Source organism: Diabrotica virgifera, chromosome 10 (assembly GCF_917563875.1).
Source record: "Diabrotica virgifera virgifera chromosome 10, PGI_DIABVI_V3a".
Taxonomy (NCBI): Eukaryota; Metazoa; Arthropoda; class Insecta; order Coleoptera; family Chrysomelidae; genus Diabrotica; species Diabrotica virgifera.
The window spans coordinates 33,320,907-33,346,521 of NC_065452.1; the positions used below are offsets into that span (position 1 = coordinate 33,320,907).

At 35.8% G+C, this 25,615-nt stretch overlaps 1 protein-coding gene across 4 annotated transcripts in view; it reads right to left on the reverse strand.

Moving 5' to 3' along the window:
* Window positions 1-25,615, reverse strand: part of LOC126893198 (tripeptidyl-peptidase 2) — a 113,025-nt gene that overhangs the window by 63,348 nt on the left and 24,062 nt on the right. For all 4 annotated transcript variants that reach the window (XM_050663158.1, XM_050663161.1, XM_050663159.1 and 1 more), the window contains 3 exons: window positions 24,371-24,620; window positions 14,886-15,082; window positions 7,769-8,951 (listed from right to left, as the gene is read on the reverse strand). In XM_050663158.1, the coding sequence (XP_050519115.1) occupies window positions 7,769-8,951; window positions 14,886-15,082; window positions 24,371-24,620 (1,630 nt within the window). The remainder of the gene's footprint in view (window positions 1-7,768; window positions 8,952-14,885; window positions 15,083-24,370; window positions 24,621-25,615) is intronic.

Sequence of the window (25,615 nt, forward strand, 5' to 3'; positions counted from 1 at the left end):
ACAACATGGAAAGACTCATTATACAAGGAAAGGTGGAAGGCCGAAGATCACGAGGAAGATCCCCAACAAGATGGATCGATCGAATTACGGGAATATGCAAAAGAACTATGCATGAGTTAAAAGAAATGACCAGACAGAGATCTTTGGAGACGGACAATACACGACATCATGTCGACCACTACACTCCCTCCGGAGGGTCAGGATTGAAGAGAGAGATACTAAAAAAATCACTCAAATCGGACAACAGGTTTAGGAAATACGAGACATTAAAAATGTCCCATTTTTAAGGTGGTGCGTTAATTTTGATGCTTAGTGTGTAGATATGTCAAGATTTTACGTTCAAAACATCCTAACAGTTCTCCATCACTTTTTGTTATAAAAAACCATAAAATCCTTTATAAAAGGTATATTTGTTAAAATCCCTATACAGGGCTACATCAAGAACATAACTAGTTTTCAATCGGTTGACCGATCATCATCAGTGTTTGCTCAGAATCCAACATGCTAACCACCAAAGTAAAAAATATTTGGGTAAAAACCCTTTACAAATAATCCGTCATAGGAACACAGAAAATTGATGTGAATTTAAACTTGGATGTTTAAAATATCCAATGTTTCCTGCTCTAGGTACCATTGAGCTCAAATTTGACTTGTTCACATCATGGCTGTAGGGTAGCAAGTCACTTGCTACCATACAGCCATGATGTGAATGTGAAGTCAAATTTGAGCTCAATGGTACCTAGAGCAGGAAACATTGGATATTTTAAACATCCAAGTTTAAATTCACATCAATTTTCTGTGCTACTATGACGGATTATTTGTAAAGGGTTTTTACCCAAATATTTTTTACTTTGGTGGTTAGCATGTTGGATTCCGAGCAAACACTGATGACGATCGGTCAACCGATTGAAAACTAGTTATGTTCTTGATGTACTCTGTATAGGGATTTTAACAAATATACCTTTTATGAAGGATTTTATGGTTTTTTGTAATAAATGGTATGCAGCCAACTACAGGAAATTTTTTCCTCGTGGAATTTTTTTACTTTTTGTTATCGTCCACGTTTCTGACGCGTAAGTCAGGACGGGCTTGATTAGAGTTCTGTATATCAATATGTTTGTTCTTTTAGTCCTGTCGCCAGGGGGGGTACAACGGCCTCCTTTATTCAGATGGACTTACCCAAGTTTTTTTTATGTATTTTGACCCGTCGAACACGAATTTTTTGGGTAACAGGTGATCCGGATGTCGATAAGATTGTTATAAACAAAGAACTTGAGGAATTATATAACAGCGATTTCTCGCAAAACAAAACATTTTTTTATATTTTTTGAGTCATTCTAAGCAAAAAATATTCCTATAAGTTTTTTCGTAGAATGCATAGTTTTCGAGATAACCGCGGTTAAACTTTCAAAAAATCGAAAAATTGCAAATTTTGAACCCGAATAACTTTTGATTAAAAAATAAAGTAGCAATTCTGCTTACCGCATTTGAAAGTTTAGGTCAAATTATATCGATTTTGATTATTTGCATTGTTAAAAATTAATTTTTTTATTGTTAAACAAAGCTATAAAAACATGGTGTTTCCCGTGCCTAATACATGCGTTTTAACGGATGCTACGTAGAAATTGCCTTGCTTGCACTTGTAGCTACTCTACCTACTCGTTCGATTTTAAATGAGAAATCATTGAAAACATCACTCACGCACTAGGTGTTTATAGCTTTGTTTAACAATAAACTAATAAATTTTTAGCAATGCAAATAATCAAAACTGATATAATTTGACTTGAACTTTCAAATGCGGTAGAAAAATTGCAAATTTTGAACCCGAATAACTTTTGATTAAAAAATAAAGTAGCAATTCTGCTTACCGCATTTGAAAGTTTAGGTCAAATTATATCGATTTTGATTATTTGCATTGCTAAAAATTAATTTTTTTATTGTTAAACAAAGCTATAAAAACATGGTGTTTCCCGTGCCTAATACATGCGTTTTAACGGATGCTACGTAGAAATTGCCTTGCTTGCACTTGTAGCTACTCTACCTACTCGTTCGATTTTAAATGAGAAATCATTGAAAACATCACTCACGCACTAGGTGTTTATAGCTTTGTTTAACAATAAACTAATAAATTTTTAGCAATGCAAATAATCAAAACTGATATAATTTGACTTGAACTTTCAAATGCGGTAAGCAGAATTGTTATTTTATTTTTTAATCAGAAGTTATTCGGGTTCAAAAATTGCAATTTTTCGATTTTTTTAAAGTTTAACCCCGTTTATCTCGAAAACTATGCATCCTACGAAAAAACTTCTCGGAACATTTTTTGCTTAGAATGACCCAAAAAATACAAAAAGATGTTTTGTTTTGAGAGAAATCGCTGTTATGTAATTCCTCAAGTTCTTTGTCTATAACAATCTTATCGACATCCGGATCAACTGTTACCCAAAAAATTCGTATTCTACGGGTCAAAATATATAAAAGAAACTTGGGTAAGTCCATCTGAATTAAGGAGGCCGTTGTACCCCCCCTGGCGACAGGACTATTTTTGTGACTGTTTGATGTTAAAAGTTTCTTTAATCCATAGTACGCTCTATTTGCTAGATTTATCCGACTGTTAATTTCTGAAGTTAGTGTATTACTTTGGTTAATTTGTGAGCCTAGATATATGAACTCTCTTACTCCTTCAAAAGTATATATTCCAACCGTTGGATTTTCGGGTTTTTCTAATTGATTATTGTTTGTGGCCTTCAAATACTTAGCTTTATTAGTATTAAGCAATGACCCCATTCTTTTTGCTGCTGCTTCTAATGCTGTGAACGATTGGACCAGGTCAGCCTTTCTTCTTGCTATGGTATCAATGTCGTCTGCATACGCTAGTATGCAGTACTATGCTAGCTGTATGCTACTATTAATAATGGTTCCTCCTGTTGTTATTCCAGATTCTCTAATAGCTTTTTCTAGCGCAATGTTGAATAGAAGGCACAATAGACTATCTCCCTCTCGAAGTCCTGTTTGGGTCTGGAACATTCTTGATACTGCGTTCTGCACTCTAACCTTACACTCGACTGTTGAGATGAGTGCTTTCACCAATTTCGCTAAGTGTATTGGGATATTAAATTCTACCATTACTTTGTATACTGCGTTTTTGTCTACACTGTCATCTTCTTCTTTAAGTGCCATCTCCGCGGCGGAGGTCGGCAATCATCATAGCTATTCGTATTTTAGAGATGGCTGCTCTGAAAAGTTCATTTGATGTACATCCGTACCACTCTCTCAGGTTGCGCAGCCACGATATTCTGCGTCGCCCTATGCTTCTCTTTCCTTGAATCTTTCCCTGCATAATCAATTGGAGCAAGCTGTATCTCTCTCCACGTGAAATATGTCCGAGATATTCCAATTTTCTTGTTTTGATGGTATTTAGGATTTCCATTTCTTTATTCATCCTTCTCAGAACCTCTTTGTTTGTAACGTGTTCTGTCCACGATATTTTCAGAATTCTTCTGTACACCCACAGCTCGAATGATTCTAGTTTTTTCATTGATGCAGCATTCAAGGTCCAAACTTCCATTCCATAAAACAGAGTCGAGAAAACGTAGCACCTAGCCAACCTAACTCTTAGCTCCAACTTCAAATCTCTTGTGCAGAGCACTTTCCTCATTTTGTTAAAATTTGCTCTAGCCTTTTCTATCCTGATTTTGATTTCCTTTAAGTAATCTCCTGTGGAGTTGATCATTGTTCCAAGGTATGCATATTGATCGACTCGTTCGATATTGGATCCGTTGATGACGAGATTTTCGTTATTTCTTTGAGTTTTCGATATTCTCATAAACTTTGTCTTCTTGACATTCATTGTTAGCCCATATTCTTCTCCAAACTCTGCTATTCTGGTCACCAGCCTCTGAAGATCCCCAATATTTTCAGCTAAGATGACAGTGTCATCCGCATATCTAATGTTGTTAATGGGAACTCCATTTACCTTTATTCCAGCTGTTTCACCATCCAGAGCTTTTTTCAAGATCTCTTCCGAGTAGGCATTAAAAAGAACCGGCGACAACACGCATCCCTGTCTCATTCCACGTCTGATTTCAATTTCCTCCGACAGCTGATCGTTAACACGTACTTTCGTGCCTATGACACTGTCATAGGCACATCTAAAATCCACAAACAAGTGGTGAGCATCAATTCCATACTAGTGTTTTTTTCCAAAGCTTGTCTTAGAAGGAATATTTGATGGATAGTATAGTTGACTTTTCTTCGCGAAACCCACATGTTATTTGCCTATTACGCTTTTAGTCACATTTAGCAGGGACCCAGAATAGGTTGACTAAAATTAAAAAATCACAATAGAAGGTAAATAGAAAAATGAGTGACAGGGAAAAGAAAAGTATTTTTGAAGTGTGTAAAATTTAATTCCTAGCTGAGCGCTTTCGGCTTATAAAGCCATCTTCAGAGCTATGGTCAATAATTTCAAAATACCACTACGAAGAGAGAGGGATCCTATGCATAAGTGCACGTTCAGAGTGGAGCGAAGAAAGAGTGCGAGCAAAGAAATGCTAAACCAGAGTGGGAGCTGGTAGTTACGCGAGACGAGAGTTTAGTTCTTTCCCACCCGGCAGTCATAGATAGATATTTTCGTTTTTTTTTTCGAAAACTCCTAATTGAAAACGCAATACTTTCTGACTCGCGGAAAATGTTAGAGAATTCATCGTATTAATCAATCCCGCGGTAATCGAGGTAAATTTCGCCATTTATTCAAAGAGCTACAGGAGGATCCCGTCAAATTAAAAGCATATTTCAGGGTGAATATGGAGACTTTTGACTACCTACTCGAAAAAATCCAAAACAAATAATTAATAATTGGCCAAGATATGGAAGAATTTCAACAAGAACCCATCTTACCTGCTGAATGTCTTACTGTAAGTTTGGTATGCCACATATATTTAATGAATTCATTGTCATAATTAAGATATTTAATTTATCATAAGTTATCATTTATTTTACAGTGTGACAAAGCCAAATAGAATAAATTCATTTTTTCGTGAACCGGCAATAAGAAAAAATCCCGAAAGAGGTCGATTTTTATTTTTAAATTATGATTTTTGGACATATATATCATACTAGTGACGTCATCAATCTAGGCGTGATGACGTAATCGATGATTTTTTAAATGAGAATAGGAGTCGTGTGCTAGCTCATCTATTACCTTCTAGATTCTCTAGCTATTCTCTATTTAGTAATACAGTAGACTCCCTCTATAACGAAAACTGAAATGGTAGACTAATTACCTCGTTATACGCGGATCTCGTTATATCAGACAACAATAATATTGTGCATACATATGAATACATTAGACTCTCTCTATAACGAACACGGTTATTATGAGGTTTTGCTTATAACGAGGTACACTAGATGTCCCATGAAATTCCTATTGAACTGAACACCTCTATAACGAAAAAAAATGAAATCGTAAAATATGTATCTTTATTATTCTTTATCTATTTTTAGCGCTGTAATGGCTATAAGTAAATACCCCAACTACCTGTATACATAAATCCCCAACATCTGTGCGGTTATCGAGGGTAGTGCTGTAATAAAATCCACCGCCTACCTATAATAAACTTCCTCCTGTTATGTTTATCTATTGACCGATACCGAATATTCTAAAAAATTATAATTTATGATGGCGAACCCTTATTGTCGAGGAAACAATATTTAGCATCTTATATTGCTCCGAATGGCTTCACTATATAAAGTTAATATTTTAGAAAACTGTATATTCATATGTATGCACAATATTATTGTTCTCTGATATAACGAGATCCGCGTATAACGAGGTAATTAGTCTGCCATTTCAGTTCCCGTTACAGAGGGAGTCTACTGTATACAGTTTTCTAAAATATTAACTTTCTATAGTGAAGCCATTCATTGGCTTGGAGCAATATAAATTGCTAAATATTGTTTCCTCGACAATAAGGCTTCGCCATCATAAATTATATTTTTTTTACAATATTCAGTATCGGTCAATAGATAAACAGAACAGGAAGAAGTTTGTTATAGGTAGGCGGTGGATTTTATTACAGCACTACCCTCGATAACCGCACATATGTTGAGGATTTATGTATACAGGTAGTTGTGGTATTTACTTATAGCCATTAAAGCGCTAAAAATAGATAAAGAATATAAAAGATACATATTTTACGATTTCATTTTCCCTCGTTATATCCAAATATGCCTAGTTACAGAGGTGTTCAGTTCAATAGTAATTTCATGGGACATCTAGTGTACCTCATTATAAGCGAAACATCGTAATAAGCGTGTTCGTTATAGAGAGAGTCTACTGTATAAACATTAACATAATTATTTATATAGAGCGTCAAAAAATTTTTTTTGAATTAAGTTAATTTAAACAAAAAGAAGAATGTATGTAATTTATTTCATTCAAAATACCCATTATTTAACCACTGTCAGAAAACAGAAAAAAATGATTATTTGAAAAATTAACATTGCTTTTCGCTTAAATTCAAGGTTCAAGCTGCCACCCACCTGACCCTTGGCAGTTCGAATACTTAATTAATACGAAAAGCCATGTTTATTTCAGAAATAAATTTTTTTTTTCTGATTTCTGAGAGCAGTAAAATGTATTTTGAATTAAATCAATTACACACATTCTTCTTTTCTTCTAATTTAATTCAATAAGAATTTTGTTGGACAGCCTGTATAATTATGTTAATGCTTATATTACTACATAGAGAATTGAATAACCTTTCAAATGAGCTAGCATACGGCTCCTACTCCCATTAAAAAAATCATCAATTACGTCATCACGTCCAGATGGATGACGTCACTAGTATGTAAATGCCAAAAAATCATAATTTAAAAATAAAAACCGACCTGTTTCGGGATTTTTTCTTAAAGTCGTCGGTTTACGAAATAATGAATTTATTCTATTTGGTTTTGCCACACTGTAGAACTAATAATAATTATTAAGTTACATAATATTTATTTAATTATAAAATTGCATAAAAATATAAATTTAAAAACTCATCGTCGTCATCTGAATAGGGAATCTTTCTGATCCCATAACAGCTTTCTTTGAAACACTTCAGCTATCAGGATATCGAGATTCATTTTTCGGAAACATACCACAGAGTGCGAGCGGAGAAATCAAACTTGTTTGGTTTCGCCGCTTTGCTCTTTGCTAGCACTCTGTGTACCTCCATTTCTCAGCAGTAGTTTGATTTCACCGCTTTGCTCTTTGCCGCACTCTTTCTTCTCTCCACTCTGAACGTGCACTAACTGAAAAACATTTTTTAACTTATACAGCTATTTATTAAAATAAAAAACTGTGTTCGAAGTTTAAAACTTTCTAATGTTTGGTTGAGAAAAATTAGTTTAAGAAACATCTAGAACGGCACAAAGGACTATCACAAAAAACACGTTAAAAAAGTTTGATCATGGCTTTCGGATCATATTGATCATGGAAATGGCAGAATGGCCATTCGCATTACATGGGATCATCCCTCTCTTCATAGTGGTATTTTGAAATTATTGACCATAGCTCTGAAGATGGCTTTATAAGCCGAAAGCGCTTAGCTAGGAATTAAATTTTACACACTTCAAAAATACTTTTCTTTTCCCTGTCACTCAGTCGTCATAAGTGTGTACAAAAAAATATGTCTTACCAAATAAATAAATAAAAAAAATCAAAATAAATGTAAAAATGAAGGTGTAAACTATTCAGTTCATACATATAATCTGCATTACTTACTTGACAATCTGGACGGCAGCTTTTATATTGATCGAAGGTGCAATATCTTCCCCTTGGAGAGTCTTCACTTCCACAGTATGAATTCCATCAGCTGAATGCATTGTCACTGCAGGCTGATTTGGTTTGACGCCCCAGAAAGAGATCGAATAGTCTAAATGAGCTTCCCCTACGTTGGCCCAGTATTTCGCTATAACTAATTCAAGAATGAGATCTTCTCGCACAGGGAAATTTAATATTGTTTCACATTTGGAAGTAACTGCTATCGTTTTGTTGATTTCCAATGCTTTACAGTATTGTTTAGGGACAAGCTGTGAAGCATGAATAACAAATCTTCCTGTATCTTCATCTGATAGGAGTTTCAATACTGCCCAGGTAGCTGTCTTTGGCACCGTAATGTAGTGCCGTTTGATCGTATTTGGTTCAAAGCGAACATTATTAACACCGAATTGATACTTAGGCGGCTTAACTTCAATTGGTTGGATTATGGTTATAGGTATTTTAAAAAGAGGACCTTTCTCTATACATTTCACATCATATCCACTTAGCTCAGTACAATGCAAGCCTTCACGTAGGCCAGAAGTGTCAACTTTTATGGCGAACATTCTCGCGACGTTTGATAAATCTAGGTGAGTAGGATAACTGACATACTCAGCGCCACAAGTTAAGACAAATTTTTGGTTATAATAAATCTTATGATGTGCTGGAACCTCCTCAGAGTTTAAAAACTGTGGCTCAACACTAATTTTAAACGACTGAGACTGAGTATGTACCTTTGACCGAATATATATTCCTTTTGAATTATTCGAACCGCATTGCACTTGAAACCTAATATTTCTGTCATTTTCTCCATGGAAGTTCATAAGGTAATCATACGCTTTTTCTGTCTGTATTAGCCCACTCCCTTGAGCAGGTATTTCAATTCCATCTAAATGTTTCGCTGTATTTTCCAATGCTCTGCGAACAATGTAGGGAGAAAATGGTATTTTTTGTTGTGTTAATCCTGACAACAGAACACAAACTACTCCAGCTGCATGCGGTGAGGCCATGGAAGTACCATTCATTAGTTGGGAGTACCGTAAAGTACAGTTCGGTACGGAAGTGATTGCACCACCAGGTGCACAAACATGAACTCCTATTCCTCCATCAATGGTTGGACCTCTGGAAGACCAAGTATAAGGAGTACCTGGAAATGTATGTGATTATTTCCATTCTAAGGTTCTTATTTTGTATGGAAAGTTTTATGTATTTTATGTACTAAATGTATTCTATATAACCTAATAATAAGGATTTGGGAAGAAGAAAGAATGCCCGAAGAATGGAAAACAGGGTGGATATTTCTTATTCTAAAGAAAGATTACCCCACACAATGCAACAACTATAGAGAAGCTATATTGGTAAAGAGCTGCTACGAAATATTGACATCATTAATCAGACAAACGACTCTCAAAATACATTGAAACTTATACCGATTGAGAAATTTTTCATGGTTGGTATAGGCCTTTAATGAGAGCGACAAAGAGACATGTATTTATTATACATTTAAAACGGGCTAGAAGATATACGCCGGCAAAGCGAGGTAGCGATAACAACCCACTTCGTGTCGTAGGTAGGGCTTTCTCAGCACAGCGTTGCCAAAGTAGATTTAAAAAAGAAAATAACAAAGTAGAAAAAATTGTAATATTTAACTTTTTATAAACGAATATAATAAACAAATTATTTAAAAGAAAAAAACTTAAATAAAAAAATATTGTTTTCATCCATTTTAAAAAAATGTGAAAACGTTGAAATATAATTCAACTCGCTCGCTCAACTCGCAGTTCGCCCAATTTTTTGGGCGAACCGAGTACATAGCGGGGCTCAATGAAGAATCTAAACCCCTAATTAAAAGATACGAACAGCTATATGAAGAAGACCCTTTCTCGGAAGCGACAATACAGGCTGGGGAGGAAATGTTACATGCGACATCCGCCAACAGAACGGAGAGGTGGTGCAAGCTGGTCACGAGTCTGGACATGAAACAAAACAGCAGACGTGCCTGGAAGCTGATTCGGAATCTTGACAACGATCCCGCTGCTCCGGCAGTCAACATGATAGAAGTCACACCCGATCAGATAGCCCATCACCTTCTAATGAACGGTAAGACGACATCAAGAAAGAACAAGGTGAGAGCTCAACGGAATATCGACGAAGAAAGAGATGTTCTAGGTACCTCTTTTTGTCTACGAGGAGATGAGAGGAAAGATAATATAATTCCACCAAATGAAAGATAATAAGGCGGCTGGCCTGGACGACATACGAACAGAGCAAATAAAGAACTTTGGACTAAAAACCGTAGAGTGGTTCGTAAAAATGATGAATTGCTGCATCCGTACATTATAAATCCCCAAAATCTGGAGGAAAGCTAGAGCTCTTAAAACCAGGGAAGGATCCGGCGGATACAAAGAGTTTTAGACCTGTATCTCTCTTGTGCCACCTTTTCAAGGCCTTTAAAAGAATGATACTGAACCGGATCGCAGAATATGTGGAGACTAAAATTATTCCAGAACAAGCAGGATTCAGGCCCGAAAAGTGCTGCTGCAGTCAAATTCCTAATCTCACCCAACATATTGAAGATGGTTTTGAACGGAAGGAAATAACAGGAGTAGCGTTCATAGACCTAACTGCCGCCTATGATACAGCTAACCATCAACGGCTACTCGCAAAACTCTACGAAACTACAAGGGATTTCCGACTGACAAGGTTAGTGAAATGTCTCCTCCAGAATAGACGCTTCTACGTAACGCTCCAGTCCAAGAACAGTCGGTGGAGGGACCAAAAAAATGGGCTACCACAGGGAAGTGTCCTCGCACCGATTCTATACAACATATACACCAACGACCAACCCATACACCAACAAACAAGGCAATTTATTTACGCTGATGATACAGCTGTGGCAGCTCAGGGAAGAACCTTCAATGAAGTCGAAGTGAAACTGACAGATGCCCTGGGAGACTTAGCTCTATACTACGATAAAAACCATCTGAAACCCAATCCCACAAAAACCCAGGTATGTGCTTTCCACCTGAGAAACAAGCATGCCCGAAGGCCGCTGGAGGTGGAATGGCGTGGTCAGATGCTGGAACACAACAAGACGCCAAAATACCTTGGCGTCCGTCTGGATAGAACTCTGTCTTACCGATACCACTGTCAAGATGTCAAGAAGAAAGTAAGTGCCAGAAATAATATCATCCGCAAGCTAACTAATACAAAATGGGGAGCACAACCACACACTCTCCGCACTTTTGCCTTGGCATTATGTTTTTCGGCCGCGGAGTTTGGAGCACCAGTATGGGCAAACTCTGCTCACGCAAAGAACGTCGACGTGGCTCTAAATGAAACGGTTCGTATAATATCGGGTTGCCTGAAACCGAGACCTATCGAAGAGGTATACCCCATAGCTGGAATTGCTCCAACACCTATCAGGAGGAAGGTCACGTCAGAGGTAGAACGAAAAAAGCAGGAGACGGACCGAAGACACCCCTTATATGACCACCAAACTCAGCCAAGCAGACTAAGATCTCGGAAAAGCTTCCTGAAAACATCAAGATCCATCCCCGAAGCGCCAAAGACGCGCCGAATACACCTATGGCAAGCGTCAGCTACCGCGACACATTTTCCTCCCTCAGAGGAAATGGCTGCTGGACACAATTTACCGTATCCGACTTGGAAAGCGCTAAACAGACTAAGAACCGGCGTTTAGTTTCACGTTGTGCTAGTAACCTGAAAAAATGGGGATACCAGGAGGACGATACCTGCGACTGTGGCGCGGTTCAGACCAGCCGGCATCTACTATCATGCATAGAGATGAGAGAGACCTGCACAGAGAATACTTAATTATAGCAAATGACAGGGCCATCTATGTGGCCAACCATTGGAAATACAGAATTTAAAGTTGTTGGTGTTCCGGACACGGAAAGTAAGTAAGTACCCAATTTTTTTAAAATGGATGAAAACAATATTTTTTTACTTCCGTTTTTTTCTTTTAAATAATTTGTTTATTATGTTCGTTTACAAAAAGTTAAATAGTATAATTTTTTCTACTTTGCTATTTTCTTTTTTAAATCTACTTTGGCAACGTTGTGCTGAGAAAGCCCTACCTACGACACGAAGTGGGTTGTTGGCACTACCTCACTTTGCCGGCGTATATCTTCTAGCCCGTTTTAAATGTATAATAAATACATGTCTCTTTGTCGCTCTCATTAAAGGCCCATACCAACCATGAGAAATTTCTCAATCGGTATATGTGACTACAACCAGGGATTTGACAGCCTAATAAGACCTGACCTAATAGAAGACATGAAAAACTTAGATATCCCAATGAAACTCATAAAGCTTACGAAAATGACAACGGAAGGATCGACGGCAGCAAAAATATAGAAATAGCAACTGAAGTAAGGCTCTCTATCAACTTCACTATTTAATGTCGCTAGGAAAGGAACAAGAGCTACCGAAATAAAAGGTACAATTATAACATCGACGTCGCAACCTGTGACGTACGTTGACCACATAGTATTGATTAGCAGAAACCTAAACAGTTTAAAGAAAGAGGTGTTTGACAATAAGTCAAAATAAAACAAAATACCCAATATTATGCTCAAGAAAAATACAGTTAATGTGACAAGGTTAAATACTGGCGAATATGAGTTTGAAAAGGTGGAACACTTAAAATACCTTGGGGTCTCAGTTAATGGAAATAATGATAGAAGCATAGTAATCAATGTAGGCTAGTGTGGGAATGTCGACAAGAACAAGAACTTGACAGACTGGCACAACATAACAGTGTTATACTGGTATGGGTTCCAGGTCATTGGTTCATCAGCTACAAAATACCTTGGTACCGAGCTGGCCGTGTGAGTGCCAAAAAGCACCGTTCGCTAACGTAAAAAATCCTGGACCTGAAGCCAACACAACTAACACTGGGAGGGTATACCCGGTCAAACACATGGCAAGATTTATATCGGACGGACATGTGCTAGTAGGGCTGAATTACTGCTGAAAACAAACAGAAATCAGCTCAGAGTCATAACAGGTTTCCTCACTGGGTATGCGCCAGTTAAGGGTCACCTGCATACAATGGGGCTGTTTCATGGAGGCTTGAGCTGCAGACTCTGTAACAGAGAACCTGAAACAGTCAACCATATCTTGCATGACTATAAGGCATTGGATCGAAGGCGGCAATCACTTTACGGAGACATCGAAGTCACTCAAAATATATATGGCACCCACCCACTAGACCTGTATAAGCTGGTACAGGGTTCCAGAATTCTGGAATGGGTTTCCTAAAGGAATGGAAGATGTACAGAGCCAAGTGGCAAAGACAAGTGGCTGCAGTACGACCGGTTCACAATAGACGGCTTTCAGGAAAAAAAAATTGTAATCAATGAAAGGTCCCTGGCAAGAAACAGAACCTAATAGAAATACAACTTCCTCAATGATAAGAAGCTTACTCAGAATAATACTAAACTGAAAATTTACAGAGCGACAATTAGACCAGTAATCACATATGGCGCTGAAGTAATGTGTCTGACACGGAAAGATGAAGCAATATTGAAGATCCTAGAAAGAAAAATATGTAATTCGGAGAATAGCACGCCCACTAAATTTGTATTTAAACAGGTAATAATGCATTTAGAACGCTGATGAACTACTAAGTATGAGAACTTTTGAAAGGAGAAAACAGGATAAAACATACACTCACCGGCACAAAATTCCGCCACCCTAAATTTTTGATTAAGTTTGACAATTTATAACTTTATTATTTGTGCTCCGATTTTCAAGATTCTTACACCAGTTTGTAGAAATATGTATTCATATTGTTTGGTATTATTCCGGTAACAAAAAATTTTGCTTGCATGTCATTGTACAGGGGTGAAGGGAAGCGTTGTCCTGTCATATTTTCCCGGAGGCATCCCCAACATTTTGTTTTTTGAATTATCCGAATATCTTTTTTCTTGTAAGAGCTGTACCATTTTTTGTAAATAAAAACACTGAATGACTCATACAATTGAGGTTGGATTGATAAGATTAGAATGGCCCGCATGCAGCCCAGATCTCAATCATATTGAGCATTTATGGAATGAATAAAAAAAGATATTTGCCGTCATCCTAGGCCTCCAGAAAATTTGGTACAGTTATGGTCCTGGTAGAGGAATATCGGGCTATTCCCCAGGCAAGGAAAACACATCTTTATTAGATGCTAAACAGATTGCGAGCAGTCGTTGCTGCAAGAGGTGGACATAACCGCTATTGAATTGTTTTGTTTTGTTGTTAAATTTGTTTTGTTTTGTTAATTTTAGTGCATTTGATATTTTTAATTAAATAAACCTTCAAAGCAGTGTTTTTAATTACAGCTCTTACAAGAAAAAAAATTCAGATAATTCAAAAAACAAGACCTTAGTGATACCTCCAGGATAATACAAAAGGGGTATGAAACAAAATCAGCCCTCCAATTTTTCCACAGAATTTTTTAAAGTTAGGAGAAAAAACAACGCTTACATTCACCCCCGTATAATGCCATCTAAGCAAAAAATTTTTGTTACCGGAATAATAGTAATTGACATCAATACATGTACCTACAAACTCGTGCAAGAATCTTTAAAATCGAAGTACAAATAATAAAGTTATAGATTGTCAAACTTAATCAAAAATTTTGGGTGGCGGAATTTTGTGCCGGTGAGTGTATATAGAAAGGAGAAATCCAGAAGCAGTTATCAAGAAAATCACCAAATGGAGACCAATATCAGGCAGACCACGAAAAAGACCCAAAACCAGATAGGAGAACCAGAAAGTTAGGACCTGAAGGAAATCTGATTTAAAGAATGGTAACCATAAGCAAAAAAACGGAAAGAATGGAGAAATATTGTAGAAGATACCAAGTCACACAGCCAATGGTAAAACCAAAATGTTAATGCGGACCGATTTCCCGCTACAAATGAACCGGAAGAGCCCACAGAGGGCAGCAAATACTCTGCTAGGAGTGTAGATGCCATGATGATGAAATGTATTCTAACTAGCCATACGTATAGCCGTACTAGCGTACTGATAAATAAATAGAATAAACATAAATTATTTCACAAACCTGGCAATTTCTGCCTCATAGCGTATTCTGCTAACATCATATCAGGTGATACATAAGCACCTACACTGATAATTGGTTCATTGAGCACATCTGAGGGCGTACTAATTGTATTTAAAGCTGGACCATGGTTGCCAGCTGATGAAACCCACGTAATTCCGTATTTGTTTACTATTTCATTGATTAAATCACCGATTCGTCTAAAATATTGCATCCATGTAAAAAAATACACTCGTTGCAAAAAGTATCGCATAAATGTGTTAAGTGTAGAAGTTTTGATTAGTATCTTCTAAATTTTTTTGGAAATGCCAGGGATGAAACGTAGGAATATTTAACAGTGGTTTATTCCGGTAAAATGAAAAATCAAAGACTAATAGTCTAAGAGCTAGAGGCGAGAAATCATCATCATAAGTAATATGGAGTTTGGCATGTGAAATGTGTCTATTGTATGTTGATAATTATGACCCCTTTCAGGCTGACACCTCAGTGGATACAGGGAGTAGCAATAAGGGATGAAAAGGGAAAGTTAACGCAGTCATTAAAGGTTTTCACCTCCTATTTTGTTAAACCTACATCGATTTACATGAAAATTGGTGAGTAGTTAGAGCATACCTCAAGAAATAAAACTGATATGGTGCCAACGTGCGCTTTTACCCTGGGGGTGGATGCCACCAATTCTCGGGGGTGAAAACTATTTTATTAAAAATAACCCCACTAATCGATAGAGGGACAAAGGACATCGCACATATCTTATGCAAAATATAATGTCACTCAAATTCAATAAAATGTATACCAATAGATTCGTTTTAAATTAACGATCAAATCTTATCATTGCGCCAACTTTCTATTTTCAAAAATAAGAGCAGAAAATGATATAAATAAATCTGAAATCAAATGGGTAGGTACATAAGTTAGAGAGAGAAAAAATATTTTAAAATACCCAGATTTTCGGTACTCCATAAATCAGCGGATTAGTTTCACTAATCCGCTTAGGCCCAGCGGGATTTAAGCTGTTATGAATAGCACTCGGAGCAATAATGATTGTAAACTAACATTTTATGGACTCCAAAAATGTGATTTTGATAAACTTTAATTGCAATTTGCGCCGTAATTAATCATAATTAAGAGTTGGCGCAATGATAAGAATTGATCGTTATATTAAAACGAATCTAATCGTATAAATTTTATTGAATTTGAGTGACATTATATTTTCCATAAGATGTGTGCGATGTCCTTTTAAGCAAAATTTATTACCTCTAATTATTAAAATAAATCAATACTTTTTGAGTTATTAAAGATCAAAGATTTGAATTTTTCGTGAAATAAATGCATGATGTAAAGCGGTTTTTCGTAAATAATTCAAAAACTGTAAGTTTTATCAAAATAGTTATGATTACCAAAATTGAAGATAATAAAAAATAAAAGAGATTTCTTATTCGAAAAACCTTTGAGAATTAATAAAAAGTGAGTTATAGGTGATGGAATGTATATTTTTTTCGGCTAGTACCCAAATCTAAGTATTCAAGCTCAAATAACGGGAAAACGGTGCATTTTATAAAATATATTTACTCAACACTTGTCAAAGTACTTAGAAATATGTATCAAATGAGCTCCCGGAAAAGTTGATACCATTAAACATTATGCTACAAACATTTTTCAAAGTTTAGGCTCCAAAAATTTGGAGCTTAATTATTATATTATTTATATAAGTTTTTAAAATTGTTTTAAGACATTTATATAAAATATAGCAAAAATGTATTTGAATATTATGTCAAATGTGCCCATTATTGGACACCCTCAGTTTCTGTACATATTTAGTTTATACAGGGGCGGTTCTAGACCAAAAAAAGTGGGGGGCAAGGGAACACAACCGGTGAATAAACAAGATAACGTGCCTTTTTAACGAAAATTATAGTACAAAAGTACTGTAAAAACTGAAGGGGGGCAGCTGCCCCCCTGCCCCTGGCTAGAACCGCCACTAAGTTTATATCGATAGAAAAATTTCAATTAAATATCGAAATAATATATCAACATCTTTTACGAGCACGATACATTACAAGTATTTGGTTGAACGCCTATAAAAAAAATCCAACAGATCTGGTTATTGAACAAAATGGTTGGGAACTTACTGAAGATAACACATAAATTCAAATGGTTTGAGGGGCCTCAAATGCCAGAGATTGTTAGAGATATTATTTTTGAGAATGAAACAGACGATGAGATGGATGATGAGCAAGCTGATGATGACATTCATAATAGCGAAAGTGATGAAAATAATTATGATAGCGATTTTAGTGAATGTGACAGCAAAAGTGAAAAATAAATAGTATTTTCAACGAAAATTTTGATTTCGTTTATAAATTCGCTAAGTCCGTTCGTTCGTTCCTGCGTTGCCTGCCACCCCTGCAATATCTGGAGCTTATGTACCGATTGTGAATGTAGTTTTGTCTCCTGAATCCAAATCTGAAAACGGCATTTCGATATCTCAAACCATCTTCGAGATAACCGACCTCAAAGACAAGTTGCTTCTCGGGACAACAATTTATGATTTTTTAGCAATTTTAGATATCGAGATAATTCTACAATGGAGACACTGTACGTAAAAATGTTAATGAAAATTTCACATTATTTAAAAAATATATTACTTCATATAAACTGTAAAAGAATTGAAATATCAAATAAATAAATATTACTTATTAATTTTAATGTAAGTAATGTTAAATGGCAGGTTACAAATTTTTGGTGCTGTCTACCCAATGATTTATGTATTATGTATATTATATTGTATAATATACAGTGTGCCTACTTAAGTTGGACACATATATTACGGGACACTTTTTTATTTTTAATTTTACGAAATAAAGTTATAATTCATAAAAAGTTCTTTCTGCATCGTCTAAAACCTACGATTCAATCATCAGATAGCAAATTTTATCTATATTATAGAAGGTATTTTAAAAAATATGAATTTCACTCAAGATTAAAGTACCTTTTTTTTCACACTGTTGTAAATTATTGTTCCTACGAAAAATTGTTTGGAATTAAAAACTGTGTTCTAATATATGCAATTGTTGTTATTATAATTAAATAATTAATAATTATTATAATAATGTAACTATTATCTACATTCTTCTAATAAAAAGAATATATTTAATTTTTTTCTCAAATTAGAGATACCTACCAATCATCATTTTCATTTATAACTCTTTTATTATTAATTTTACGAACAAAAATTATTCTTCATAAAAAGATCTGCACGGCCTAAAATCCAAGATTTCACATAGGATTATATAAAATTGTATCGATTTTAGTCGATGTGTAAAAAATATGAATTTCTCTCAAGAAATTCGCTCAGTAAAGTGCCTTTATAGCTCACAATATTTAAATAGTAGGATATAATTGCACATTAAACATAATTTTTAATTCTAAACAACTTTTCATAATAGCAATTTTCCATATTAGGAATTTAAATACATAAAAACAAAGTTTTCGTTATAATAATGCTCGCATTTTTAACTTGTTATATTTAAATTGTAATAAAACGAACTTGATAATAAATTATAATCCCAACTTCATTCCCGAAATTCCTTAAAAAATTATTCTGTTAACAAATTTCAAAATAAATATAAAATAGCGAATGTTTTAATTTTCACATTTTCCTAAAAACTCGGAAGGGTTCTCTTATTTTCATCATTACTTGCTTAGCTTTGATGTTATAAACTTCATCTGGAGCTCACTTGATAGGTATTCTTGAGTACTTTGACAAGTGTTCAGTAAATATATTTTATAAAATGCACCGTTTTCCCGTTATTTGAGCTGGAATACTTAGATTTGGGTACTAGCCGAAAAAAATATACATTCCATCACCTATAACTCACTTTTTAATAATTCTCAAAGGTTTTTCGAATAATAAATCTCTTTTATTTTTTATTATCTTCAATTTTGGTAAATATAACTATTTTGATAAAACTTACAGTTTTTAAATTATTCACGAAAAACCGCTCTACATTATGCATTTATTTCACGAAAAATTCAAATCTTTGATCTTTAATAACTCAAAAAGTATTGATTTATTTTAATAATTAGAAGTAACAAATGTTGCTTAAAATTTGTCCCTCTATCGATTAGTGGGGTTATTTTTCATAAAATAGTTTTCACCCCCGAGAAGGGGTAACATCCACCCCCAGGGTAAATGCGCACGTTGGCACCATATCAGTTTGGTTTCTTGAATTATGCTCTAACTACTCACCAATTTTCATGCAAATCGATGGAGGTTTACCAAAATAGAAGGTGAAAACATTTAATGACTGCACCAACTTTCCCCTTTCATCCCTTATTGCTACTTCCTGTATCCACTGAGGTGTCAGCCTGAAAGGGGTCATAGTTATCAATATACAATAGACACATTTCACATGCCAAACTCCATATTACTTATGACGATGATTTCTCGCCTCTAGCTCTCCGTCTATAACAGGCCAAAAAAAAATGAAAATAACAATTATTCATGCCAATTAGAATAGTTGACAATTAATTAACAAAAATGAAAAATACAAATCTATCTTCTTCTGTTTGTATAGACATGGCTCTGTCTGTTTTTTCAATGTGCCTCTAGTAAGTTGTTGTTATATCGTTTTCGTGGTCTTCCCACTGATCGTCTTCCTATTGGGGAACCGTCTCTCGCTGCCCTTACAACTCTATTTCTTGTCATTCAGCTTGTGTTGTCGTTCCATTCTATTCTTCTGTTTCTTAGGCCGCGTTCAGAGTGGACGAGCAAAGAGCAAAGAGCAAAGAGCAACGAGCAAAGAGCAAAAATTGCACGTTCAGAGTGGACGAGCAAAGAGCAAAGAAGTGCTAATAGCGGGTAGTTACGCTAGACGAGAGTTTAGTTATTTTCCACTCGGCAGTATGGATAGGAGCGGTAGGATATTTTTGCTCTTTACTCTCACAGTAGTCCATGTAGTGAGACCGCTCCCGTGTGAAAAAATTTCCGATTCGGTCTCTTTGTGGATTCCTATTTAAAAATATTTTAAAATTTCCTTTAAACAAATCTGAAGGGTGCCGGGCGGAATTTTTGGGCAGAAATTGTTTAAACAATTTTTTTTAAACAAATACAAAAGATCACGTTTTTTGCTCTGGAACATATATTTTTAAGTTTTGTGGGTCATTCTAAACAACAAAGGTATCTTGTAAATGTTCTCAAAAATTGATAGTTTTCGAGTTATAGGCAATTTAAAATCTGAAAAATGCGAAAATACGCATTTTCGAGGCCTAAAAACTCATATTTAAATTAGTATTTTTGAGGTTGCCAGATACTTAAATTGAAGTTTAAACATTGAGCTTCAAGACTCTGAAGAGTGATCGCATCTAACCTTAATTTATACCGTTGTTTTTTAATTGTTAAATATGCGTGTTTATCCGATTTTTTTGCCGGTGCGGCGCGCTCTATTTCAAAAATCTCCTATTTTCCTCCGAAAATTGTCTTTTCTAGATTTTTTGGGATTTTCTAAATAAAATAAGTTTCTTGACATTTTTCTCAAAAGTTAAGAGTTTTAAAGTTATAAGCGATTTAAAATCCAAAAATGAGTTTTTTATTAACTTATAACTTTAAAACTATTAACTTTTGAGAAAAATGTCAACAAACTTATTTTATTTAGAATATCCCAAAAAGTCTAGAAAAAATAATTTTCGGAGGAAATGGGAGATTTTTGAAACAGAGCGCGCCGCACCGGCAAAAAAATCTGATAAACACGCATATTTAACAATTAAAAAACAACGGTATAAATTAAGGTTAGACGCGATCACTCTTCAGAATCGAAGCTGAATGTTTAATCATCAATTTAAGTATCTGGTAACCTCAAAAATACTAATTGAAATATGAATTTTTAAGCCACGAAAATGCGTATTTTCGCATTTTTCAGATTTTAAATCGCCTATAACTCGAACACTATTAATTTTTGGGAAAAATTACAAGATACTTTTTTTGTTTAGAATAACCCAAAAAACCTAAAGATATATGTTCCGGAGCAAAAAACGTGATCTTTTGTATTTGTTTAAAAATAGTTATTTATGAAACAGTTCGTGAAGTATGCTTTTTGCGAACGCACGCGATATTTAGAGCACGAGCGACAGCGGCGCGAGTGCTATACATCGCGTAAGTTCGCAAAAAGTACTTCGTGCACAGTTTCATACAATATTATATCTACTCTACCATAAACAAATAAAAAAACTGTAACTCTTCGTCACTGGAATTCATTTCTATTCTACAATTTTTAGAACTTTGACATTTAAAAATTCTAACTTCTTTCAAACCACAAAACTGTAAAAACTTTTGTCGTAATTTATTGCTCATTATGTCATCACCATGACAACGCCAAAGTTAAGGATATTTGATTATATGAAAGTGTGTTAAAAACAGTGCGAAAAAGTAAGTCCCATTTAAAATACATTGTTACTTCACGCTCACTTTAAACACTTCACGCACTGCTATCTAAAATGACAGTTTTCACAACCTAAAAACTTACACATAACATAACATAGAGTAGATAAAATTGTTTAAACAATTTCTGCCCAAAAATTCCGCCCGGTACTCTTCAGATTTGTTTAAAGGGGACATTTTTGAATAGGAATTGATAAAGAAACCGAATCAAATTTTTTTTCAGACGGGAGCGGTCTCACAACATGGACCAAAGAGTGCGAGCGGAGAATTCAAACTTGTTTGGTTTCGCTGCTTTGCTCTTTGCTAGCACTCTGTGTACCTCCATTTCCCAGTATGAGTTTGATTTCTCCGCTTTGCTCTTTGCTCGTCCACTCTGAACGCGGCCTTACCCAATTATTAACGACATTAATAACAAATCTATGAACTAATGAATTTTAAGGCCAAATTGAACATTTAAGTGTCCAGTTTAGCATATCTGACTCTAATGACGTCCCTCATTCTCTGTGGAACGCTTTTATCAGAGACCATATGAACTCCAAATCCAAATTTTCCCATTCTTCCGTGCATTTCCCAGTTCATCAAGGTCATCTGAAGAGACGATAAGGGCTCTTATGCATCTTTCTAGGATTCCCAATCATGGTCAATTGGGTTTAGGTCTGGGCTGATAGCTGGCCAATCGAGAACTTGAATATCAACCTCCTGAAGGTATTGCACTGTTATCCAGCAACGTGCGGGCGAGCGTTGTCTTGTTACAATACTGCAAACTGCAAAGACTGTTAATTCTGAGTGACCTGCAAAAAAGATGCCTCCCCATATCCTAATCGAGCCACCTCCAAAAGTACCCCGCACAAACCTTATAAAAATTAGGTCCCAGTGGATTTCGTTCATACTTTGGGAAAATACTCTTTGAAGCATCCTGATAAAAAGTTCTCATGGGCACAACTCAATCGTATGAAGGATTTTCAAGATATAGAGGCACAAACTCGGAAAATTATAAGATTTACTGGGTATTCCAATTCCCTGAGTTACTGGTTATCTGGCAACATGTAGAAGTTTGGATCAAGGAAAAGTACTAGTAGTCTAGGATTTTTTCCTGGCTATCCAAGGAAGACCTTTGCTTTGACCTTGACCTTCAACGGACGTCATCTTCTAGAGTTTCGAGGGTTTTCGGCATTAAATTGATACAAACAGATTACTCATGTGTTTTTGGGATCGCTAAACACGAATATGCCATCAGAATTGACCTCCGGAGGACGTGGTGGCCAGGGCCACTGCAAGGGACGTCATCTTCTAGAGTTTCGATGGTTTTCGGCATTTAATTGATGCACATGAATTACTCGAGGGATTTTTGAGGTCGCTAAACAAGAATATGCCACCAGAACCGACTCCCGGAGCACCTGGTTTCCAAGGTCAATGAAAGGCGCTCCTGGAGTTTCGAGGGTCTGTGGTACTACATTAATGCAAACGGATTAGTTATAGGTTTTTGGGGTTGCTGAACACGAATACGTGATCAGCACAGACACAGGGGCACCTGGTGCCTAAGACAGGTTATCTTCTGGAGCTTCGGAGGAATCAAATGGATTACTCTTAGGTTTTTAACTCCAGAAGACATCTTGTCTTAGGCACCAGGTGCACCTGTCTGTGCTGATCACGTATTCGTGTTCAGCAACCCCAAAAACCTATAACTAATCCGTTTCCATTTTAATGTAGTACCAAAGACCCTCGACACTCCAGGAGCGCCTTTCATTGACCTTGGAAACCAGGTGCTCCGGAAGTCGGTTCTGGTGGCAAATTCATGTTTAGCGACTTCAAAAAACCCTCCAGTAATTCATTTGCATCAATTAAATGCCGAAAACCATCGAAACTCTAGAAGATGACGTCTCTTGCAGTAGCCCTGGCCACCACGTGCTCCGGAGATCACTTCTGATGGCATATTCGTGTTTAGCGATCCCAAAAACCCACGAGCAATCTGTTTATATCAATTTAATGCCGAAAACCCTCGAAACTCTACAAGATGACGTCCGTTGAAGGTCAAGGTCAAGGTCAAAGTAAAGGTCGCCATTGGATAGCCAGGAAAAAATCCTAGACTACTAGTACTTTTCCTTGATCCAAACTTCTACATGTTGCCAGATACCCAGTAAATCTTATAATTTTCCGAGTTTGTGCCTCTATATCTTGAAAATCCTTCATATGATTGAGCTGTGCCCACGAGAACTTTTTATCAGGATATTTCAAAGAGTATTTTCCCAAAGGTTTGTGCGGGGTACTTTCTGGCTGCTCTTATGCTACGCTGAGCAAATCTCCCACCGGCGTGTCCGTAAACTGGAATACGTCTGTCAGACCCACAAAGTGCAAATCTTGACTTATCGGTAAAAAGAATATTAGCTCAGTCGTTAATAATCCCAATGTGATACCAAAAGCCCTCGTTAACAGTGGAGTAGTAGCCTTAATCTGTTTCTAACCGAATTGACACTTATTCGAACATTACAGACTTTGGTAAGATCATTTCGCAGTTGCCTAGCTGTAACATGACATGTACGCAAAGTTTGCAGATAACGGTCATCTGTGGGGTGCACCTGGGACGTCCTGGAACTGGTCTTCTTGTGTAACCTTCAGTTTCTCTATACCTTCTTAAAGCTCTTGAAACTCTGGACTGGTGGATTCTTATAACATCAGCAACATATGGCTGCGATCGTCCATCTCCAATTAAAGCTATGATTTGGGCTGCTTGTTCTGACGTTAAATTACTCATTTTTTTTTAAGAACGCACCTATTCATTGGAAAATCAAGCAGACATACTGCACATATCAAATTCTTGAACACAAATGTCCAAAATATTCTCTGTTATCAACGTTTTGTTTACTTTTTTTCGGCAAAAACACGCTTCAATTTGAAATGTTAGACATCTGGTTTGTAGACATCTAAAGGAGACCGTACACGATATTATAGCATTCTGCTAAGAATTAAAAATTGCTTTTAAACTTTTTTCTTTTTAAAAATTATGCTATACTTTTTGTGATTAGTGTAGTTTATTGAATGATTAATAACTTACCCTGCATCCACCCAATGTGCATGTTCTCCGTAACTCATATTAATAACCTGTATATTTAGATTCTTTGTTTGCTTTAGCTCAATAACTTTGATCATAGATCTAATAAGAGCTGTACCTGTTTCCATTGAGCCTAGCCTGCCATCTCCTATTGTTAAAGATATAACTTGTGCACCTGGGGCAATGCCATTTTCTTCAGGAGAATCTGGGAAATAGGCTGTTGCTATTGAAGCTACGTGAGTTCCATGGCTTGCTACAAACACAAAATAAATTTCTGAAACTGCTGTCTTGTGGCACGTTTAAGTTAAATGTTATGTTTATATGAGATTAGGCACAGTTTGATTGTAATGACAGTTACATTATTGATGGATTCGACCGTTACTTGATGGAAGTTCATTTTATCTAACAATAAAACACTGAAAACGTTTGTTTTCTATACTTCCACAAAATTTATTACAGCTATGTGACTACAGCTGTTTCGGCAGAGTGCCTTTCTCAAGTGATTTATTTTATGATGTGTTTGCATTTTACAGTCTCTAACTGAAGAGGTTGAGGAGTGGGGAGCTGTTTGTCTCGAGTTGGTCATTCAGAATTATCTGTATTTTTCAATTTATTAATTTCCATAGATTCTAGTAAAGATAGCTTAAGGCCTTTATTTTGAATATGCAGAATTTGAAACTGTTCATTAAAAGAATGATTATGATCTTGAAGGTGAGGTGCGTATGTAGAAGTGTCTGTTTTTCTATTGTTGAAAGTCCTTTTGTGTTCTGCTATCCGTTTGTCGAAAGTTCTGCCAGTTTGACCAATGTAAGTTTTCGGACAGTCACCACAAGTTAGTTTGTAAACACCACTCTGTAGTTGCTTTCTCTTTCGGCTCTTATTGTTCTTAATATATTTGCTTAAGTTGTTGTTAGTTCTGAAAGCTGGTGTTATTCCTTTCTTTTTTATGTATCTGGCTATTTTTGTTGTTATCTTGCCAGTATATGTGATAGTATAGAGCAGAAGGTACTGGGTTCTATCTGTGGTGGTGGATAGACTAATTTCAGGGCTTTCTTATGGAGTTTTGGTTTAAAATTTTGGTAATTGTTTGTTCGTTATAGCCATTGTTTACTGCTATTTGTTTAATGATGTTCAGTTCTATCTTGAAGTTATTTTTTGATACATAAAAAGAAAGGAATAATATAAAGGAAGTTATAAAAAGATACATAAAAAGAAAGGAATAACACCAGTTTTCAGAACTAACAACAA